The 17,530-nt window shown below is 43.1% G+C and overlaps 1 protein-coding gene across 8 annotated transcripts in view; it reads left to right on the plus strand.

Moving 5' to 3' along the window:
* The window catches only part of NINL (ninein like), a 180,505-nt gene that overhangs the window by 87,020 nt on the left and 75,955 nt on the right, over window positions 1-17,530 (plus strand). For all 8 annotated transcript variants that reach the window (XR_015249325.1, XM_086701515.1, XM_086701517.1 and 5 more), the window contains 4 exons: window positions 8,290-8,386; window positions 12,282-12,460; window positions 14,699-14,765; window positions 16,756-16,946. Coding sequence is in view for 7 of the 8 variants with exons in the window: in XM_086701515.1 (XP_086557641.1) it covers window positions 8,290-8,386; window positions 12,282-12,460; window positions 14,699-14,765; window positions 16,756-16,946 (534 nt within the window). In the remaining variant the exon portion in view is untranslated. The remainder of the gene's footprint in view (window positions 1-8,289; window positions 8,387-12,281; window positions 12,461-14,698; window positions 14,766-16,755; window positions 16,947-17,530) is intronic.

Below are 17,530 nucleotides of genomic sequence, written 5' to 3' on the forward strand. Positions count from 1 at the left end.
GGGCAGCTGACATACTGTCTTGAGAGAAAGGCAACTTCAAACTACCTTGAAGGCAGACTGTCTAGTAAAATTACACAGCTTGAAATTCATTATAGCAGATGAACAAAGCAACTGCACACCACTGTTGCAAAACAAAACATAGATACGTATGTTGAGAGGTGTCCTGTGATTTCATCTAGGCCAGATCGAGGAAAGTATGAACTCAAGTTGTTTTTGCTAGGAAATTCAAGGTCATCTAGAATGGTGATCTAGAATCTAGACTACAATTTGCTTTACTGACAGAAACACTGAAAAGTACCTCCTACTTTGTCCCTACTTCTTAAATGTGTCCAGATGTTAATGTTTTAGTGTTAAAAACAGTGCCTGTTATCTCGTTGGTCATCTTTGAAGGAAGAACATTTTTTCCAGACAAATCAATGAAACCATTTTTATTTTGAATGATAAAAAAAAAATCCAGCCTGCAGATTTTCCTGAATGGGCTCTTGGACAAAAACAAATGCAGAAAAACAAGAAAAAAATCCCTCACTGCCAGCATAGGGAGAGTCCAGACGAAATGTACCTCTTGTTACTTCCCCAAAGCACGCACTGCCCCATATTGCCAATGCCTGCCAGTAGGATACTGTTACTCCCTCTTGGGGAGCTCTGGCTCAATTAATCTGACCACACTCTTTCTCTGTCTCTCTTCATTCTATTCCTGATTTTTTTTTTTTTAATTTTTTTTTCAACGTTTATTTATTTTTGGGACAGAGAGAGACAGAGCATGAACGGGGGAGGGGCAGAGAGAGAGGGAGACACAGAATCGGAAACAGGCTCCAGGCTCTGAGCCATCAGCCCAGAGCCTGACGCAGGCCTCGAACTCACGGACCGCGAGATCGTGACCTGGCTGAAGTCGGACGCTTAACCGACTGCGCCACCCAGGCGCCCCGAATTCCTGATTTTTTTTATGGACTTAAGAATCAGGTGTAATTGTGATAATGTTCTAGCCCCTCTTGATATCACCTGGAATTGTATTTGGGAGCAAAAGGCACATTTGTGAAAATCACTCTGGTTATTCAAGCAGTATAAACAGATGATCTGAGTTTCTTGATTATTTTTGGCAGTTTGGAAAATTAAAAGCCAAAAGAAGAAGTTCACATTCAGATGACAGATTCTGCTGATTGAACAATCACATCATTCCAGAACTTTCCCCCACTTTATCCTTTGTATGTGCAGAAATGGTACAAGATTTAGAAACATCAAATTATGATAGGGAAAAAAAAGTATTAGTATTGGAGCATCAGTTAAGAGAAAAATCAGCTTGGGTTGTTTGAGATTTCTGGTTTCTCCCACATCACCTGTATCCTGGAAGAGAGTTCCTATGAGCTATAACTCCTTCCAGGAGGCTGGGTGTTTTTCCTCACACTTTTATGGGGAGGTATGTTAGAAGGAGACACAGACACTCACAGGCATTGACAGGAGCCTGACCTTTTCTGATTAACATCGTCTCTTAATACAGCTCTGTGTGTGTGTTCATCCATCTCTCTGTTTGTCCCAACTCCTCTCTCTTATGGTGAAGATTTCTGCTGCCCTTAGTGCTCTTGAGTCTCATCAGAAGTTGTCCCTCCTTCCCTCTCTAACATTTCAAGAGTAGTGTCCACACCAGCCGATGCCTCTAGGGGCCCTGCATTTGTCTCCCTCCACCCCACCCCACCCCACACTGTGTACCACCTCCTCTGTGATTGTATAGTCATGGTGGATTATTTCTGCTTTCAGAGCTTTTACTGCTCCTCTGCTTCATCCCACACATGGGGCATAGCTCACACAGCCAGCATTTAGGTGGATTCTGTAGAGGTTTTAGAGGAAGCTGGTGTCAAGCCAGAAATGTCCAGATAGTTGTCAACCATTTACCATGATAGAAACCAAATGGTGAAGATTTCAGGATATTTCAAAGAAAATCAAGATAAATCCTTTATCCACAAGAATTGATTGGCTTTTTTTTTTTTTTTTTTAAATTTTTTTTTTTTTTTCAACGTTTATTTATTTTTTGGGACAGAGAGAGACAGAGCGTGAACGGGGGAGGGGCAGAGAGAGAGGGAGACACAGAATCGGAAACAGGCTCCAGGCTCTGAGCCATCAGCCCAGAGCCTGACGCGGGGCTCAAACTCACGGACCGCGAGATCGTGACCTGGCTGAAGTCGGACGCTTAACCGACTGCGCCACCCAGGCGCCCCGAATTGATTGGCTTTTTAGTTCAAATATCACATATCCAGTTTCCTTGTAGTAATATATGACATCTTGTAAATGTTAATCATTGATACAGTAATCCAGTTATAAAAATGAATAACAATATTATAAACAACATTAATTTTAATTAACAAGGTAATCTTTTAATGCACTGAGGTTATGCTCATTTTTAATTCCTATTTCCTGTGAAGGAAACATTATCAAGGTCTGGTTTCAAGCCAGAAATTAATCTGATCTGATTCCCTTGGAGTGTGGGGAATTTCCATGTGCATTTTATGTTAGGTTCTCTTTTTTCTTTGTTAGTAGTGAGGACCTTACATTGAATATTTTAAACTTGTGCAGAAAGAGAATTTTACTCACAAAAAAATAATTATTTTTTTAATTGAAATATAGTTGACATACAGTGTTAAATTAGTTTTAGTTGTACAACATAGAGATTGGACAAGTCTATATGTTATCTCATGCTCACCACAAGTGTAGCTGCCATCTGCCACCATACAACGTCATTATAGTATCGTTGATTATATTCCCTATGCTGTTCCTTTTATCCTCGTGACTTATTCATTCCTTAACTGGAAGCTTATATCTCCCACTTCCTTGCATTCATTTTGCCAGTACTCCCACTACCCTCCCCTCTGGCAACCATGTTTTCTGTATTTATGGGTCTGTTTTTGCCTTTTTGTTTGTTCATTCATTTGTTTTATTTTTAGATTCTATTTTTTAGACCCCAAGTGAAATCAGATGGCATTTGCTTTCTGTTGACTTACTTCACTTAACATAATACCCTCTGGGTCCATCCATGTTGTCACAGATGGCAAGATCTCATCCTTTCTTATGACTGAGCAGTATTCCTTTTTATTATCTATACCACATTTTCCTTATCCATCCATCTATTGATGGACACTTGGGCTGCTTCCATAACTTTGCTATGTTTATTGCAATAAACATAGGGGTGCATATACTTAGAAAAACAATTCTTGACATTGTATTACTGAAAATAATTTTAAAGTTGAAAGTGATTCTTGATCACACTGTCCAGCCTCTTCATTGTGACGAGTGAGTCTGAGATTATACGGAGATGATGGTATGTCCTATTCTGTGAAGCACCTTAGTGTCATGGGGTTGCTCTTCCCACTTTATTGAAGGAAAAAGACACAGAAACATATAAGCACAGTTAGAATAGTATCAGATAAAATAGCAATACACTTGGCAATCAGATCTCACTACTATTTGATCGTTAGAAGAAAGTCATCTGATGAATTATCAAAGACACAAAAGAAATCAGAGATTAGATCAAGCAAAATTGTCATTTCATTCTACTTCCATGTATTCAACAAGTATTTCTGAGCACTTAATATGTGCTAGGCAATATGCAGAAGCTTGGGATGTGATAATGACAGAAATACAATGTCTATCTTCATATGAAGTGACATATATGCAAGATATTCATTCTAGCAGTAATTCAAATAGCAAAATATTGGAAACAGCCTTTTTAATATGAGATTGATTAAGATAGATCCATATGATGGAATTTATGTAGTCCTAAAAAAAAAGTATGAACAGGCTTCAAACATTCTGGTAGTGGCAGGTTAGCAAACTCAGGCCAGCCTTTCTGTATGGGCTACTAAAAAATGCTGAACAAAATCATAAAAACAAATATCTTGAAAATGGTAAAGAGCAAGCAAGTCATGAGCCTGGGTGGCTCAGTTGGTTAAGTGTCCAATTCTAGATTTTGGCCCAGGTCATGATTTCACGGTTCATGAGTTTGAGCCCCACAACAGGCTCCACTTAACAGCTGGCAGTGTGGATCCTGCTTGGGATTCTCTCTCTCTGTCCCTCCCAGATCTCTCTTTCTCTCTCTCTCTCAAAATAAATAAACTGTAAAAAAAAAAAAAGAGAGCAAATAAGTCAGTGAGGAATTACCTAAAAATCTCTAATAAGTCATATACTGAAAGATGTTAAGCTCATCACACAAAACCCCATTAGTGTTGAGAAACTGTGAAATTGATGTGGCCTTTGGGACCTCGGAGGACCAGGGAGATATGTCAAAACCCAGGTTCACCCAAGGTAGAGAATCTGATAAACTAGCCCCCAATTTAAGGGAGGATCTGAATTAGCCATTGTGTCTTTTGCTGTCTGGACTTGTAGTCCCCTCAGTGGTCTAGATAACCTCACTTATCTGAAGGTGGTCCTGTCCAGGTGGTGCCCTCAGGCATCTGGCAATAGCAAATAAAAGACCTCTCTTGACAAAGTGCCATCATTCAAGATCTGTAATTATTCCTAAGTAATAGTCAAATACAACCATATAATCAAGGATAGCCAACACACAAATAAGGCAGGATGAGCAAGAACCAGGGGAATAATAGGCAACAGAAGCAGGTGCACAGCATGTGAGGTACTGGAATTACTGCGAACAAAATATCAAACAACTGTGGTTACTGTGTGAGAAGAGATTTTTTTAAAAAAGCTTGAAAATACCTATAGGAAAGAGGGAACTCTAAAAAATGATATAACAAATCTGAACAAAGAACCAAATACAATTTTTAGAAACGAAAAGTGTGATCACAGGCCAAAATTAAAACCAATGTAGATTAGACACAGCTGAGGAGAGCATTCATTAACTGGAATCAAGAATATAGCATGAAGATAGAAACAGAAGAGAAGGTAAAGGTAGAGTGAGAAGGTCCTACATTCCAACATCCCTTTATTTGGAATCCCAGGAGAGAGGAGTGAATGAGGTGGGGCATAATGTGAACATTTATATGTTTTTATAGCTAAAAAAACAAATTTCCAGAACAGGTTTGGGATTCCCCAAATCCACTGAATTCCAAGTAGCATAAATGCAAAGAAATCCACACCTAGCCATATTATTGTAAAACTGAAAGTAAACAGAGAAATCATCATAAAAGCAGCCAGAGATGGGTATACAGGATTTCTGTATTTTTTCCTATAACTGTGTGTGAATGTATAATTCTCTCAAAATGAAAAGTTTAATAATTTTTTTTTGAAAAGAAGTCTGGGAAAAATAGATGTATCTTGAAAATGAGCCATAGTTAGATTGACAGCTGCCTTCTGAAAGATAACAGCGGAAGCTGGAAACCAGTGGAAAGGTATCTCCAGTGTGCTAGTAGAAATCAACTGGCACCCTGAGTTCCATACTCAGCAAGGTCCTTTAAGAGTAAAGGTGAAAGGGGGCGCCTGGGTGGCGCAGTTGGTTAAGCGTCTGACTTCAGCCAGGTCACGATCTCGCGGTCCGGGAGTTCGAGCCCCGCGTCAGGCTCTGGGCTGATGGCTCAGAGCCTGGAGCCTGTTTCCGATTCTGTGTCTCCCTCTCTCTCTGCCCCTCCCCCGTTCATGCTCTGTCTCTCTCTGTCCCAAAAATAAATAAACGTTGAAAAAAAAATTTTTTTTTAAAAAGAGTAAAGGTGAAAGAACGCAATCAGTGAAAAGACGAATTCTGCTCAGTTAGGAAAAGATACAGAGGCAAACATATCCCATAAACTATTTGCCAGAAGTGGCATCCCATGCTAGAGACAAAAATAAACAAATGCACAAATAATCCAATGTCAGGTCATAATAACACATGTATCCTCAGCAGATAGCTGCATTTAGTGCTCAGCAGCAGCAACAGAGTTTTGCTCATTCAAGTTCTGTGCCAGACTTGGGAAGCATGCTTGCACCTACAGCCCCAAACCTTTTTTAGCATTTACTGGTGACCTCTTGACCTACCTAATCTCATCTGTTGATTTCTTTCTGTGTGACTTTTATTAAATCATCCATAGAGAAAAGAGCACATATCAGAAGTATATACTCAATGAATATCCCATGCTGACTGCACCTGGGTAACCAGCATCCTGAATCCCTCCATGTCCCTTGCAGTCCCTCTTTGACTAAGGCTACCAGCTGTCCTGATGCTAGCACCATGGATTTGCTTTGTCTGTTTCTGAACTTTATATAATGGAAATACACAGTACATGCTCAGTACATGCTCTCTGGGTTTTTTTTTACTCAGTATCATATCTCTGTCAGTGTTTTTTTTTTCATCATCATATTTCATTGTCTGACTATATCATAATTTATTTACCCATTCTATTTATGGATATCTGGGTCATTCCCACTATTCTTTTAATAAATTTTTTTTCTACTTAAAAAAAGTTTACTGAAAGTGAAGTAAAAACATTTCAGACAATCAAACTAAAAAGAGCTTAGCACCAGCATACTTAAGAAAAATGAAATTCTAAAGGATGTACCTCACATAGATGGAAAATTATCCTAGACAGAAGGTCAGAAACACAAAAATAAACGAAAAACAAAGCAGTAAATATTTGTATAATTCTTAATGAACATTGATTATATAAAGCAAAAATAATATTTTGTGGGAGGTTAAAATAGAGTGAATTAAAATATATAACAATTGATAACAAAGGCATGAAAGTCAGGAGTGTAGTAAATGAAATTAAATTGTTACATAGGTTTTGTATTGCCGTGGAATAGGGTAAAAGTATTGACTAACAGTAAACTTTGATAAGCTGGGGATGCACATTGTAATTTTTAGAATGAAGGAAAAGAGAATGGAAATAGAGTGCGTAACCTGTAACTTAGTAAAGGAAAAATGAAGTCCTAAAAAAAAGGTCAGTAAATCCAAAGAGAGGAAACAAGGGAGAAAACACAAGCAGAAGCAGATTGAAAGCACACTGTAGAATAGTAGATTTAAATCCAACTATATCAGTAATTATGTTAAATGTAAATAGACTAAGTAGTTAAAAGATGAAGCTTTTCACAAACATCAGAAATATAAGGATATAAAAAACTAATATTATTAAAATTTGATGGAAAGGTATAGCATGTAAATACTAATCAGAAGAAAGCTAGTCTTTATGGTAAATAACATTTCCGAACTAAAGAGGGTTAGCATTTTATAGTGCTAAAAGATTCAGTTCACCAAGAAGATTCAAATGCATATTCTATGACCCCACAATCCCATTCTTTGGCATATACACTAGAGAAACTCCTAAGGACAAATGTGCAATAATGTTTAAAGCAGTTTTGGGTTTTTTTGTAAATAATCAGACACTGGAAACAATGGGAATATCCATCAGCAGGAGAATAGTTAGTAAATACACAGTTAAACAATGGAATGCTATATAGCAGCAAAAAAGAATTATGCATGGCAGCTTGAACGAGTATTACAGAAGTAATATTGAGTTTTAAGAAGCAGGGGATAAAAGAATATATGCATATAATTCCATTTAGATCAAATTTGAAAGGAAGCAAAACTAAGCCATATTGCTCAGGGATGCATACAAATGTATAAAAGCAAAGATGTTATTACTATAAAAGTCAGAGTAGGGGGGCGGGTGATTTAATCAAAAGGAGCCATGGTGGAGGCCCCTCTGGGATGCTGGCAATATTCCATTTCTTGATGGGGTGGTGATAGCTTGAATATTTTCTTTATGTATATTAATGTTTTATGATCATCAGATACCCCTTTTTGGTTCGATTTTCTAATTATGTTGTTTGATGTACTTATTAAAATTTGTAATTGGGTTTTGTTGGTGATCAGTTTTTGGCTTGCTTTCCTTATTCTTCTATTTAAAAAAATTCTTAGGGGTGCCTGAGTGGCTCAGTCAGTTAAGCATCTGACTCTTGATCTTGGCTAGGGTCTTGATCTCAGGATTGTGAATTCAAGCCCCAAATTGGGTTCTGTGCTGGGTGTGGAGTCTACTTAAAAAAATATTGAGGTGTGTGAGTAGCTCAGTTGGTTAAGTGTTCGAGTCTTGACTTGGCCTGAGGTCATGATCTCACAGTTCGTGATTGTTGAAGCCCCACATCAGCACAGAGCCCACTTGGGATTCTTTCTCTCTACCCCTCCTCCATTGGTGTGCACACACGGTCTCAAAATAAAATTTTTAAAAATCTTAAGTGAATATTAGAAAAAATGAAATGAATGCTCTCAGTGCTAAAGGCAGCAATATGTTCCATGTGAGAATATAAACAAAAGGCTAAGGTATTACATATATGATCTGTTGAAAGTAACACTGACCTCTGTTTTCTTACATTTACCAGGTTAACTTTGAGGAATTTAAGGAAGGTTTTGTGGCAGTGTTGTCATCAAATGCTGGTGCTGGCCCCTCGGATGAAGACAGTAGTTCCTTGGAATCTAGTAAGAGGACTTTCTCTACTCACCTTAAGTTTTTTTCATTATTTATCTGTTACCTTCAGGAGTGTGGTATTCAGACTGAAGGATATTGGTAGGTCTGAGAATTAAATCCTAACTCCACTGTCTGACTGCCAAGCTGTGTGGACTGGGATGAGACATTGGATTTTTTTCTTCTTTTGTTTCCTTATTTGTCCATAGTGTTGGAAAGGAAAAGCTCTATTGCTTTCCTTTACACATAGCACCTCTGAATACTTCTGGCACTTCTGGTCACCAAATGTGTGGTAGTTTGTTCCACACCAGGCAATTCCCCAGCACCATCTAAGTGTCCTACATTGCAACTCAACCCTGACATTACCTCCCTGGAGATAGCCTTAGTCCTACAAGATGGCCCCCACTTCAGATGCCAGTCACAAGTCCAGCTTGTTGCCTCTCTTTCTGATTGGTTGTAAGTCAGAGATTCCCACAGCCCCTTCCTTGGGTTCAATTCATTTGCAAGAGCAGCTCATAGAAATCAGAGCAACAGTTTACTTACTAAATCACTACTTTATTATAAAAGGATAGAACTTGGGAACAGCCAGATGGAAGAGGGAGGGGCACAGGGCAAGGTGTGGGGAAAGGATGGAGAGCTCATGCCCTCTCACCACACACCACTCTACCCCAATCTCTGTGTGTTCACTCCAAAAGCTCTCTGAACCCCATCCTGTTGAGTTTTTATGCAGGCTTCATTACATAGGCATGATTGATCAAACCACTGGCTATTTATGACTGAATGCAACCTCCAGCCCCTCCCACTTCCCTGGGGGTCAGGTGTGGGGCTGAAAGTTCTAACCCTCTAATCACTAATCACATGGTTGGGTGTCCAGGCAACCAGCCCCCATTCTGAAGGGCATTCTAGGAGTCACCTCATTAACATAAACTCAGGTTTGGTTGCCAGGGATGGGGTGAAGACCAAATATATATTTATTATAAATCACGGTATCACAGGTGTCAAATAATACTGCGTGCTGTCCTTACAGCATGAAGTGTTGACAAGATAAAGTAGAACTTTATATCTTCAACTGTGGAGCAGTTGAAGTTTCAAGATTTGAAAGCTCAGTGCAGACATAAGGTACATCTAGACCACTGAGGTTGGCAGAACAGATAGGATGCCACCAGCCTTGGGAAGATCTGACCGGGGTGGGAACCATTACATGACCAGCAGTCATTTGCAGATGTATCTTATGTCAGGCAGTAGTGTTGTGCTGTGCTGACATGCCTGTCATGGGAATGGGGCTGGAGGGACAAAGATAGAATTTCCAAATGGAAGGGACATCCTGAGGAGGAATGCCCCCTGGCTTTGGGAATGGTCAGGAGGTGGAGGGAGGGTTTGGAAAGAGGTCCACTCAGGGTCATGTAGGTTGTGGGTTGAGGGTCAGAAGATGATGATGGACATTCTCAGTGCCTGTTCCATTGGACTTCAGGCTGTGAATGACAGCCACTTGATGTGCTTCAGACCCATCTTGGCTACCTGTGGTGAGTATTGGGCAGTGAGTGAAATAGGGCATGGGGCAATGTGTTTGAGGTTGGAGCTATGGTATTGATGAGATCGAGGAGGGAGCTCTTTTCCTTCTGGTCCACAGCAGGCTCCTCCCACAGTGGACCCTTGGTCTAGAGCAGATGCATGACCAGATAACAGGGATAATAGTGGGAGAGCTTGGGGCAGGGGAATGGGGAGTGGAAAGGATGATACCTCACATCAGTTGTCTTCAGTATGCCAGGCTCACAGAATCCTGTGGCATTATCATACCCATTATTCAGATGAGGAACTGAGGGCTGATGTGTGAAGGGATTTGTCCAAGATCCCACATAGATCTTGGAACTGTGGCCAAGATTTGAGTTCCGGTTTTCCTGTTGTAAGCACTGGGCCCTTGTGTACACAGTGTAGCCAGAACCCGCTCCTTCAGCTGGCTGCTAAAGGCTACACGGCACCTGGGTATAGTGTAGAGAACCCTGCATGACCCCTGGGGCATTCGCTGGTCACTTTGTCTGACACTGTTCTTCTGAAAGAGGTGAAGAATGCCACAGGCCTTTACTAACACAAGATTTGGGAATGTGGCATGTGATCGTGGATAGGAATGGAAGGGCGATGCCCAGGGTCCCTGACACTATATATGCTCCTCCCATGCTAGAGAATGTGTGGAGCTTCTAAACTTAAAACTAGATCTCTGGCATGCACTCAGTTTCTCCAAAGAGTTAAGAAAGTATTCTAGGACTTGTGGTTTTTCCCCCCTCTTCTTTCAATTCTTTTGTTTTCTTTGCCTTTTTCTTTTCTTTCAGATCTCAAAGCTGTCCTCAATTAAATGGTCATATGTGTGGCCTGAGACTCCTTCCCTTCATGGCAGATCAAGGGGACATCAGAGCCCCTCTGATTTTTCGGCACTTGGTTTCCCAACTGTGCCCCAGCTTCCCATTTCCTGCCTGATACGACTTTCCTTCTTATACCCCCTCAAGGTGGAAGGAGGATTCTTCTCCCACCCACATCAGCCAGCCCACAGCCTCTCTGTAACCAGAAACGATGCTCATATGCAAGAGCCCAAATTCACTGACTTTCACTTACCCTTTTGGCAGCTCTCTGGTGGGAGCCTTTCTCCATATTTGTAGTTTGCCCCTTCTGAACACTGCTGGGTTGCTCCCTCTTTTTTTCTCTCTGCTGGCTTGGAAACTTTGCCCTCCTCTTCAGTACATCACGTGCCTGTTGTCCCAGGCTGATTGGTATAATTTATGATTACCTTCAAGTGTCCCAGTGAGGTGAGACATGCTATAGTCACCCTGCATATTGTCAGCTGTCTTAAATGTCATGCTGTCACTTCATAGTCTGCACATCCCACATGGAACTTGGCATCTTCCTCCCTAAAACTCCTCCCTCATCCCCAGTGTCTGTCTGTCACTGGCATCACTATACTTTCAGTTGGCCAGGCTGGACCCAGCCCCTTCCTCTGATGTGGTCTCAAGGTCAGGAGTCAGGGGTCAAGGTCAGGGGGGATGGAAGAAAGGAATGATGTGGTACTTGACTTAAAGAAGCATGACACCTTTCAGTGAAATTCTGTTTTCCTGGCCTGGAATTACTTCATTGGATCCTATGCTTTTCTTTCCAGCTGGCCCATGCTGGCTGCTTCCCTCTGAACCTATGTCGTGTCCTGGCTGCTGCCCATGATACCCTCTCCAAGTCTGTTTCTTACTCACCCAAATTCCTCACAGAGTCAGTATCATTTCTTCTCTCCCTGAGAGGTCACATTGGGTACAAATGTGAACAGGTAAGGAGGGAAGAAGGAAATGCAAAGGGCTATTAGGGTTTAAGAGATTCTCATGAATCCCAGACTAAAACTCATGCCTGCCTTTGCCCCAGACTTCAGACCAGCAGAGTTTGAGCCTCCCTTGGCTGTGTGTGAGGTCCATGCCCACAGCTCCCTGACAGTCCTGTCCAGATGGGGTCCTGAAGTAAGCAGGGTAGGAAGTGACCTTCTGGTCTCTAGAACAGTATGTTGCTGGAATATTGGAGGGTTTTTTTTTCTTTGTATAAAAAGCTATTAGTATTAGTCTCTTATTATGTAAACAAAAAGTCTTTTTGTATTAGTAGTAGTCTTTTACTACATAAAAGCAGTATGCTCAGAAAACTTTAAATAGCACGTAGAGTTTAGAGTAGAAAGTCCCCATCTCCCAGCCTGGGTTTCTCAGTTCCCTGCCTGAGGAATAGATTGACCACTGTTAACTGCTGTCTGTGTTCTTCCAGACATTTTCTGTGTGCTTCTGTGAGAGCTACACTCTGTATCTTGAAATGTGTTCTGCAGTGTGCACAGACCATCCGCTCCCTGTCCCCCCCCCCCGACCCCCTCCACCAAACCTCATATTTTCTTTCCAGCTGCCTCACGTGCTGTCCCGCCAAAGTATGTGAGTGGCTCTAAATGGTATGGTCGCTGGAGCTGCCCTGAGCCTGAGCCATGTGGCTCTGCAACAGGAGCCAAATGTTTACCAGAACAGCAGGCGAGGGCCACTGGGAGAGGCCAGCTCTGCCGCTCTGCATCTCTGGAAAGTGTGGAGGTGGGTCCGAGTTCCTCCTTTCCCCACCCTAGGCCACCATCTCATTTAGTCATTGTGACATGACTATAAGAGGATGTGAGGGGCAGGTGGGCATTTCTGGGCATCTCAAGTTGCCAGAAACAAGGGTGCATTTTGGGGAATGACATTTCATTCTAAAGTCTGGGGTGCCTGGGTGACCTAATTGGTTAAGTGACTGACTCTTGATTTTGGCTCAGGTCATGATCTCATGGTTCATGAGATCTAGCCCCATGTTGGGCTGCATGCTAGGTGTGGAGTTTGCTTGAGGTTCTCTCCTTGTCTCTCTCTCTCTCTCTGCCCCTCCCCCCCTCATTCTCTCTGTCTCTCTCTCAAAATAAATAAATAAACTTAAAAAAAAAAAAAAAAGAATTGTTAAAGTGTCTCTGGGTCTGTCTGCAGGGAATTCTGGCCAGAGTGTACTTCTTCAGACATTAGGGCAGTGGAGAATTTGTGCTGAAATCACTTGTTTCTTTCCCACTCCTGCTTATCACCACCAACTTTCCCCCCACCACTGTGAGAAGGCTGTTTTTTATGGTTTCATAAGAGTGAGAAAAGAAAGAAAGATGCCTTTCTGGTGCCCTTGTAAGGTTAGGAACTTGGAAGTACCAATAGGCCCATGGTCCCACCTGTCTTGAACACTTGGAATATACCAAGAATATACCACTTACAATTTGGCAAACATGTGCTGAGACCTCCCAGGGCTCTGAGGGTTGATTCTATCCCCCCATGTCCCTAAATTGTTCACTGCTGCCGAGATACTGCAGAAGATGGTCTGCTGGAGCCTTACAGCCTTCATGTCAGGAAATATCCATGGGGCAGATCCATAACTTTCAAGTTAACTGTGGAGTCCTTAGACTTATTTTCAAGAATTCCAGAAGGTTCCTGGTTCCTACTCTCTGTGATGTCCATTTTGTTAGGTGGGGCTTTATGGGGACTTATCTTCAATAAGACCCTCACATTAATTTGATTACATGTTCAGCATTTGTTGAGGCAAGCATATCTATTTAAATCCTAGAGTTTCTTTGCTCAGGGACATGCTATGCCTGGGTAATACCAACAAATCCCAGGCATTCACTTTTTTATCGTTTTTAACTTTGGTCTGCAGGGATAGAGGTCTAAGGAGTCTGCTCTATCTCCATTATGCTGTTCTGCTTTTTAAAACCATCTTTGATCCCTGGAACTAGAACATGGAGGAATGCTGTTTTTAGGGTTGTCAGTTGGGCTGAATGCATTAGAAAAATGGGACATACCACCTGCTCCCAGATTCCACTCTCACTTCAGTGCTGGCTCTGAGGAGTGCTGAGTCTTGGCCAACTTGGCATTCCTTCCAGAGTCAGATGTGGGATGCATAGCACCTGTCGGAAGCAGACTTTGACTTTGTAGTCAGCCAACTTGGCCACAAAAACATGAGGTTTTTACTTGAGTCAAGTGTTTCTTTAATTTTTTTTTTTTTTTTTTAAGACAGACAAAGCATGAGCGGGGGTGGGGCAGAGAGAGAGGGAGACAGAATCTGAAGCAGGCTCCAGGCTCTGAGCTGTCAGCACAGAGCCCGACGCGGGGCTTAAACTCACGAACTGTGAGATCATGACCTGAGCCAAAGTTGGACACTTAACCAACTGAGCCACCCAGGCGCCCCACAGTCAAGTGTTTCTTGATGGCCCGCCCCCTTCAGGGTACAGCTTGCAAAGGGCACTGAGGAGTCAGTGCTTGCTATGTATCATGCTGTCCCTGGAGCTTCTGGAGGGACAGGGAGAACTACTGTCCCTCCAACTGTTTGCTGAACTGATCTGGATGATAAGGGACAGGGTACAGAGAAGTGAAGACCATCAAGCTTGAGCAAGATAATGTCGTGCGGTGGAAGGTTGACCATACTCCCTGGCCATTCCTCTCCAGTGCTGGTGTGCGAAGCCAGCACCACAAGGAGGTGTTGGTTTGGGGAGCATTTTTCATTCCTGTTTGGGTACAAGTGCTTGATTATGTTTTTAGTGTTAACTACTGATGACTTGGTTTATGTTGAGGAGCCTCATGTGTCTCTGTGTCTACATTGTAGTGCTTGGTCTGTGAGAAGGAGCTGTTCTGTGCCTGTGCCTCACGGCTTGGTGCAAAGGCCATCTGTAGGTGGGGGGTTTTGCCCAAGGAGCTGCATCTCACCAGCTGTTTGTCCTCTTCCTCAGTCCCTACCTAGCTCCAAAATATATCCTTCTTTTCGTTTTTCTACAGAGTCTCAAGTCAGATGAAGAAGCTGAAAGTGCTAAAGAACCTCAGAATGAGTTGTTTGAAGCACAAGGTAAAGCCACAGACTCATGATTGGTTCTCCCTATCTTTGATCAGTGCTTTGAAGTTCAAGGAGCTGGCTTGTTGGTCGGTGAGCCAGCCATGTGTAATTTCCTGGGAAGCATGCAGAGTGGGTGCTGTATCTGGTGGGCCCCTTCTCCAGACGTGGTCCCATCCAGGAGGTAGTCTCTTGGTGCTCAGCATCCCCTGAGGTCAGATCCTTGGACAGAGGCCCCTGGCCAAGGGAGCAGTATGGTTGGGCCACATCTCGCAATCTGTGAGGACCAGCATGACCCCAGGTGGCAGGCATGGCCTGAGGTCCCAGGCCTCTTGCACTCCCTTCTTAATGTGCCAGACCTGGGCACATCGTCTTCCTGGCTGTGTGCAAGCAGTCTTGGCAACCTCCAGTGGCTCTGTGTCTGTGCTCCAGATAAAGTAGCAGTTGTGGTCCTGGCCCCCAGGAGCCTTGCAGGGGCAACTGGAAGGCAAAAGCAGGGGTACATAAGATAGCAGTGTGCCCACATGTGCGTCTGGGGATGCTTTAAACATACCTCCCACACAGAGGAGAAAGTGCAGAAACTTTACTTGGAGAGGGAGACCACAATTGACCTTTTGAATTTCTGCTGCAGTAAAAAATCAGCAGTTGGAACTGAGCATGATCTAGATTGTGATCCTCAAGGACGAGAGCCATTGTTCAGTGTTTAACTTAGTGGATGTCAGGGGAACTGACCTGAGCGCCCACCTTAGCTGTTGGACAAAGCACATAGATAAGGAAGAGCAGCCAAGTGATCACATCTTAACCGTCTTGGTTTCAATTCTAAATCTAGGGTAGGAAAGGAAGGTTGTGCACAGTGCAATTTTGGGTCTCTCTGCCTGCAGAGCAGGTTGGGTTCTTCCTAGCCTCGAACAGAAACCTTTTCACTGGGTTAGAATTGACAGTGTGCATGAAACTCACATCAGACCTCAGAGGATTTATTTATCTCCTTTGCCATTCCTGAGAAATAAACCCTAGTATCAGAGGTGCTTTTATGCTTTTACTTAGAAATTTCAGACACTTTATGCTGGAAGAGATTTCAAAAAAGGCATTTTCCAGGGTGCGTGAGTGGCTCAGTCGGTTAAACATCTGACTTCGGCTCAGGTCATGATCTCTCAGTTTGTGAGTTCAAGCCCTGCGTAGGGCTCTGTGCTGACAGCTCAGATCCTGGAGCCTGCTTCAAGATTCTATGTCTCCCTGTCTCTTTTCCCCTCCCCTCCCTCAAAAATAAACATTAAAAAAAATTTTTTAAGGCATTTTCCTCAACCCAACACAGTGTTGTTCATGAGCACACAGGCCTGGCTTTCCTCAGGAAAAGTGACTTTCTTGTTCTTAGTTGGGCTATCAAAGTAATTAATGTCAAAGTAGCCCATTACCCAAGCTGCTGATGGGGAATTTCAGTCATGTGGAGTCTGATCTGCCTCTCTGTGTCAGGCTGGGTGGCGTGGACTGACTGTAGAGGGAATGTCTGGCTTGAAGCATGGCTCATCCATGATGGCTTCTCACGGGCACCCCCAACGTCTGTCCATTCCACAAGTTGTTTCTCTGGCAAAGCTCAGAAACATTAGTTTCTGAAATTTATTTTTTAAAAACTAGGGGTTTTTTTTGTTTTATTTTGTTTTGTTTTGTTTTTTGTAAATACAAATAATGCAGCCCTCTTTTATATGCTTCCAGTGGTCTGACTTTAGGAGGTTCCTTTGAGAAAAAGCTTTCCCCACATGGACCAGAGGTTCCTCCCACCCCCACCTACATTTTATTATGAAAATTTGGAAACACAGAATGAAGATGAAAGAATCGTATTGTGAACAGCCATGTACTCATCACCTAGATTCCACCTTTGATGCTTCACTACTCAAGTGTGTCCACCTGCCCATCCATCTGATTTCAGAGTCAGTTGCCAGCATTGGTATATTTCCCCTAAGTGCTTCTACCTGGACATCAGGTTTACCTGTCACTCTTCCTGCTTCAGGCCAGCTGCCAGCTTGGGGTTCTGAGGTCTTCAGATGCCTCCAGAAGCCCTGCAGCCTCTCCCTGGACACCCCTGAGAGCCGGGTTCGTGGCATCTGGGAAAAGCTAGGTGTTGGCAGTAACGGCCACCTCAGTGAGCAGGAGCTGGCTGTGGTCTGCCAAAGCATCGGGCTCCAGGCACTGGAGAAGGAGGTGAGAGGGTCTGAGGCAGACCACACTCAAGGACAGGTTCTTTGTGGTGGTCAGGTTGCTGTTGCATCTGGAGAGTCCCTTCACCCTCCAGACACTGATGTGGTTGTACTACTTTGTGGTCTAAAGTCCTCTGGTAACTCCCAGTGCTTCTGCTGAGGTCTGCGCCCACACATGTCATGTATGGCCTGCCTCACCAGCTTCTGAGCACCTTCACTTATGACCCTTTCTCTGCCTGGAGTGCCCTTTCCCCTTCCTGCATTGCCCAACCCAGATGTTATGCCCTCTGAGGCAGGCTGCACTCCCTTGCAGGGGCCAAGGGGAGAGGGGTGGGCAGTGGTGATGTGATGGGGAAGTGCCTCCTTAGTAAAGTTCCCCTTAGTCCTGCTGTCCTTGCTGTTCTCTGAATTGCTGGGGGCCCAGGACCCCCTCCATATGTATGTCTTCTTCCTGCCATCCAACAAGTTACTCTGAATGGGTATTTATGGAATTAGGAAGTGCAGGTGGCACCCCTTCACAGCAGGGTGGAAACTGACCAGGTATGTAGATGTCACAAGACAGAGTCGGGGGACATCAGGTGTGTCCCA

The sequence above is a fragment of the Puma concolor genome, chromosome A3 (assembly GCF_028749965.1).
Source record: "Puma concolor isolate L17-30 chromosome A3, mPumCon1.1.hap2, whole genome shotgun sequence".
Lineage (NCBI taxonomy): Eukaryota > Metazoa > Chordata > Mammalia > Carnivora > Felidae > Puma > Puma concolor.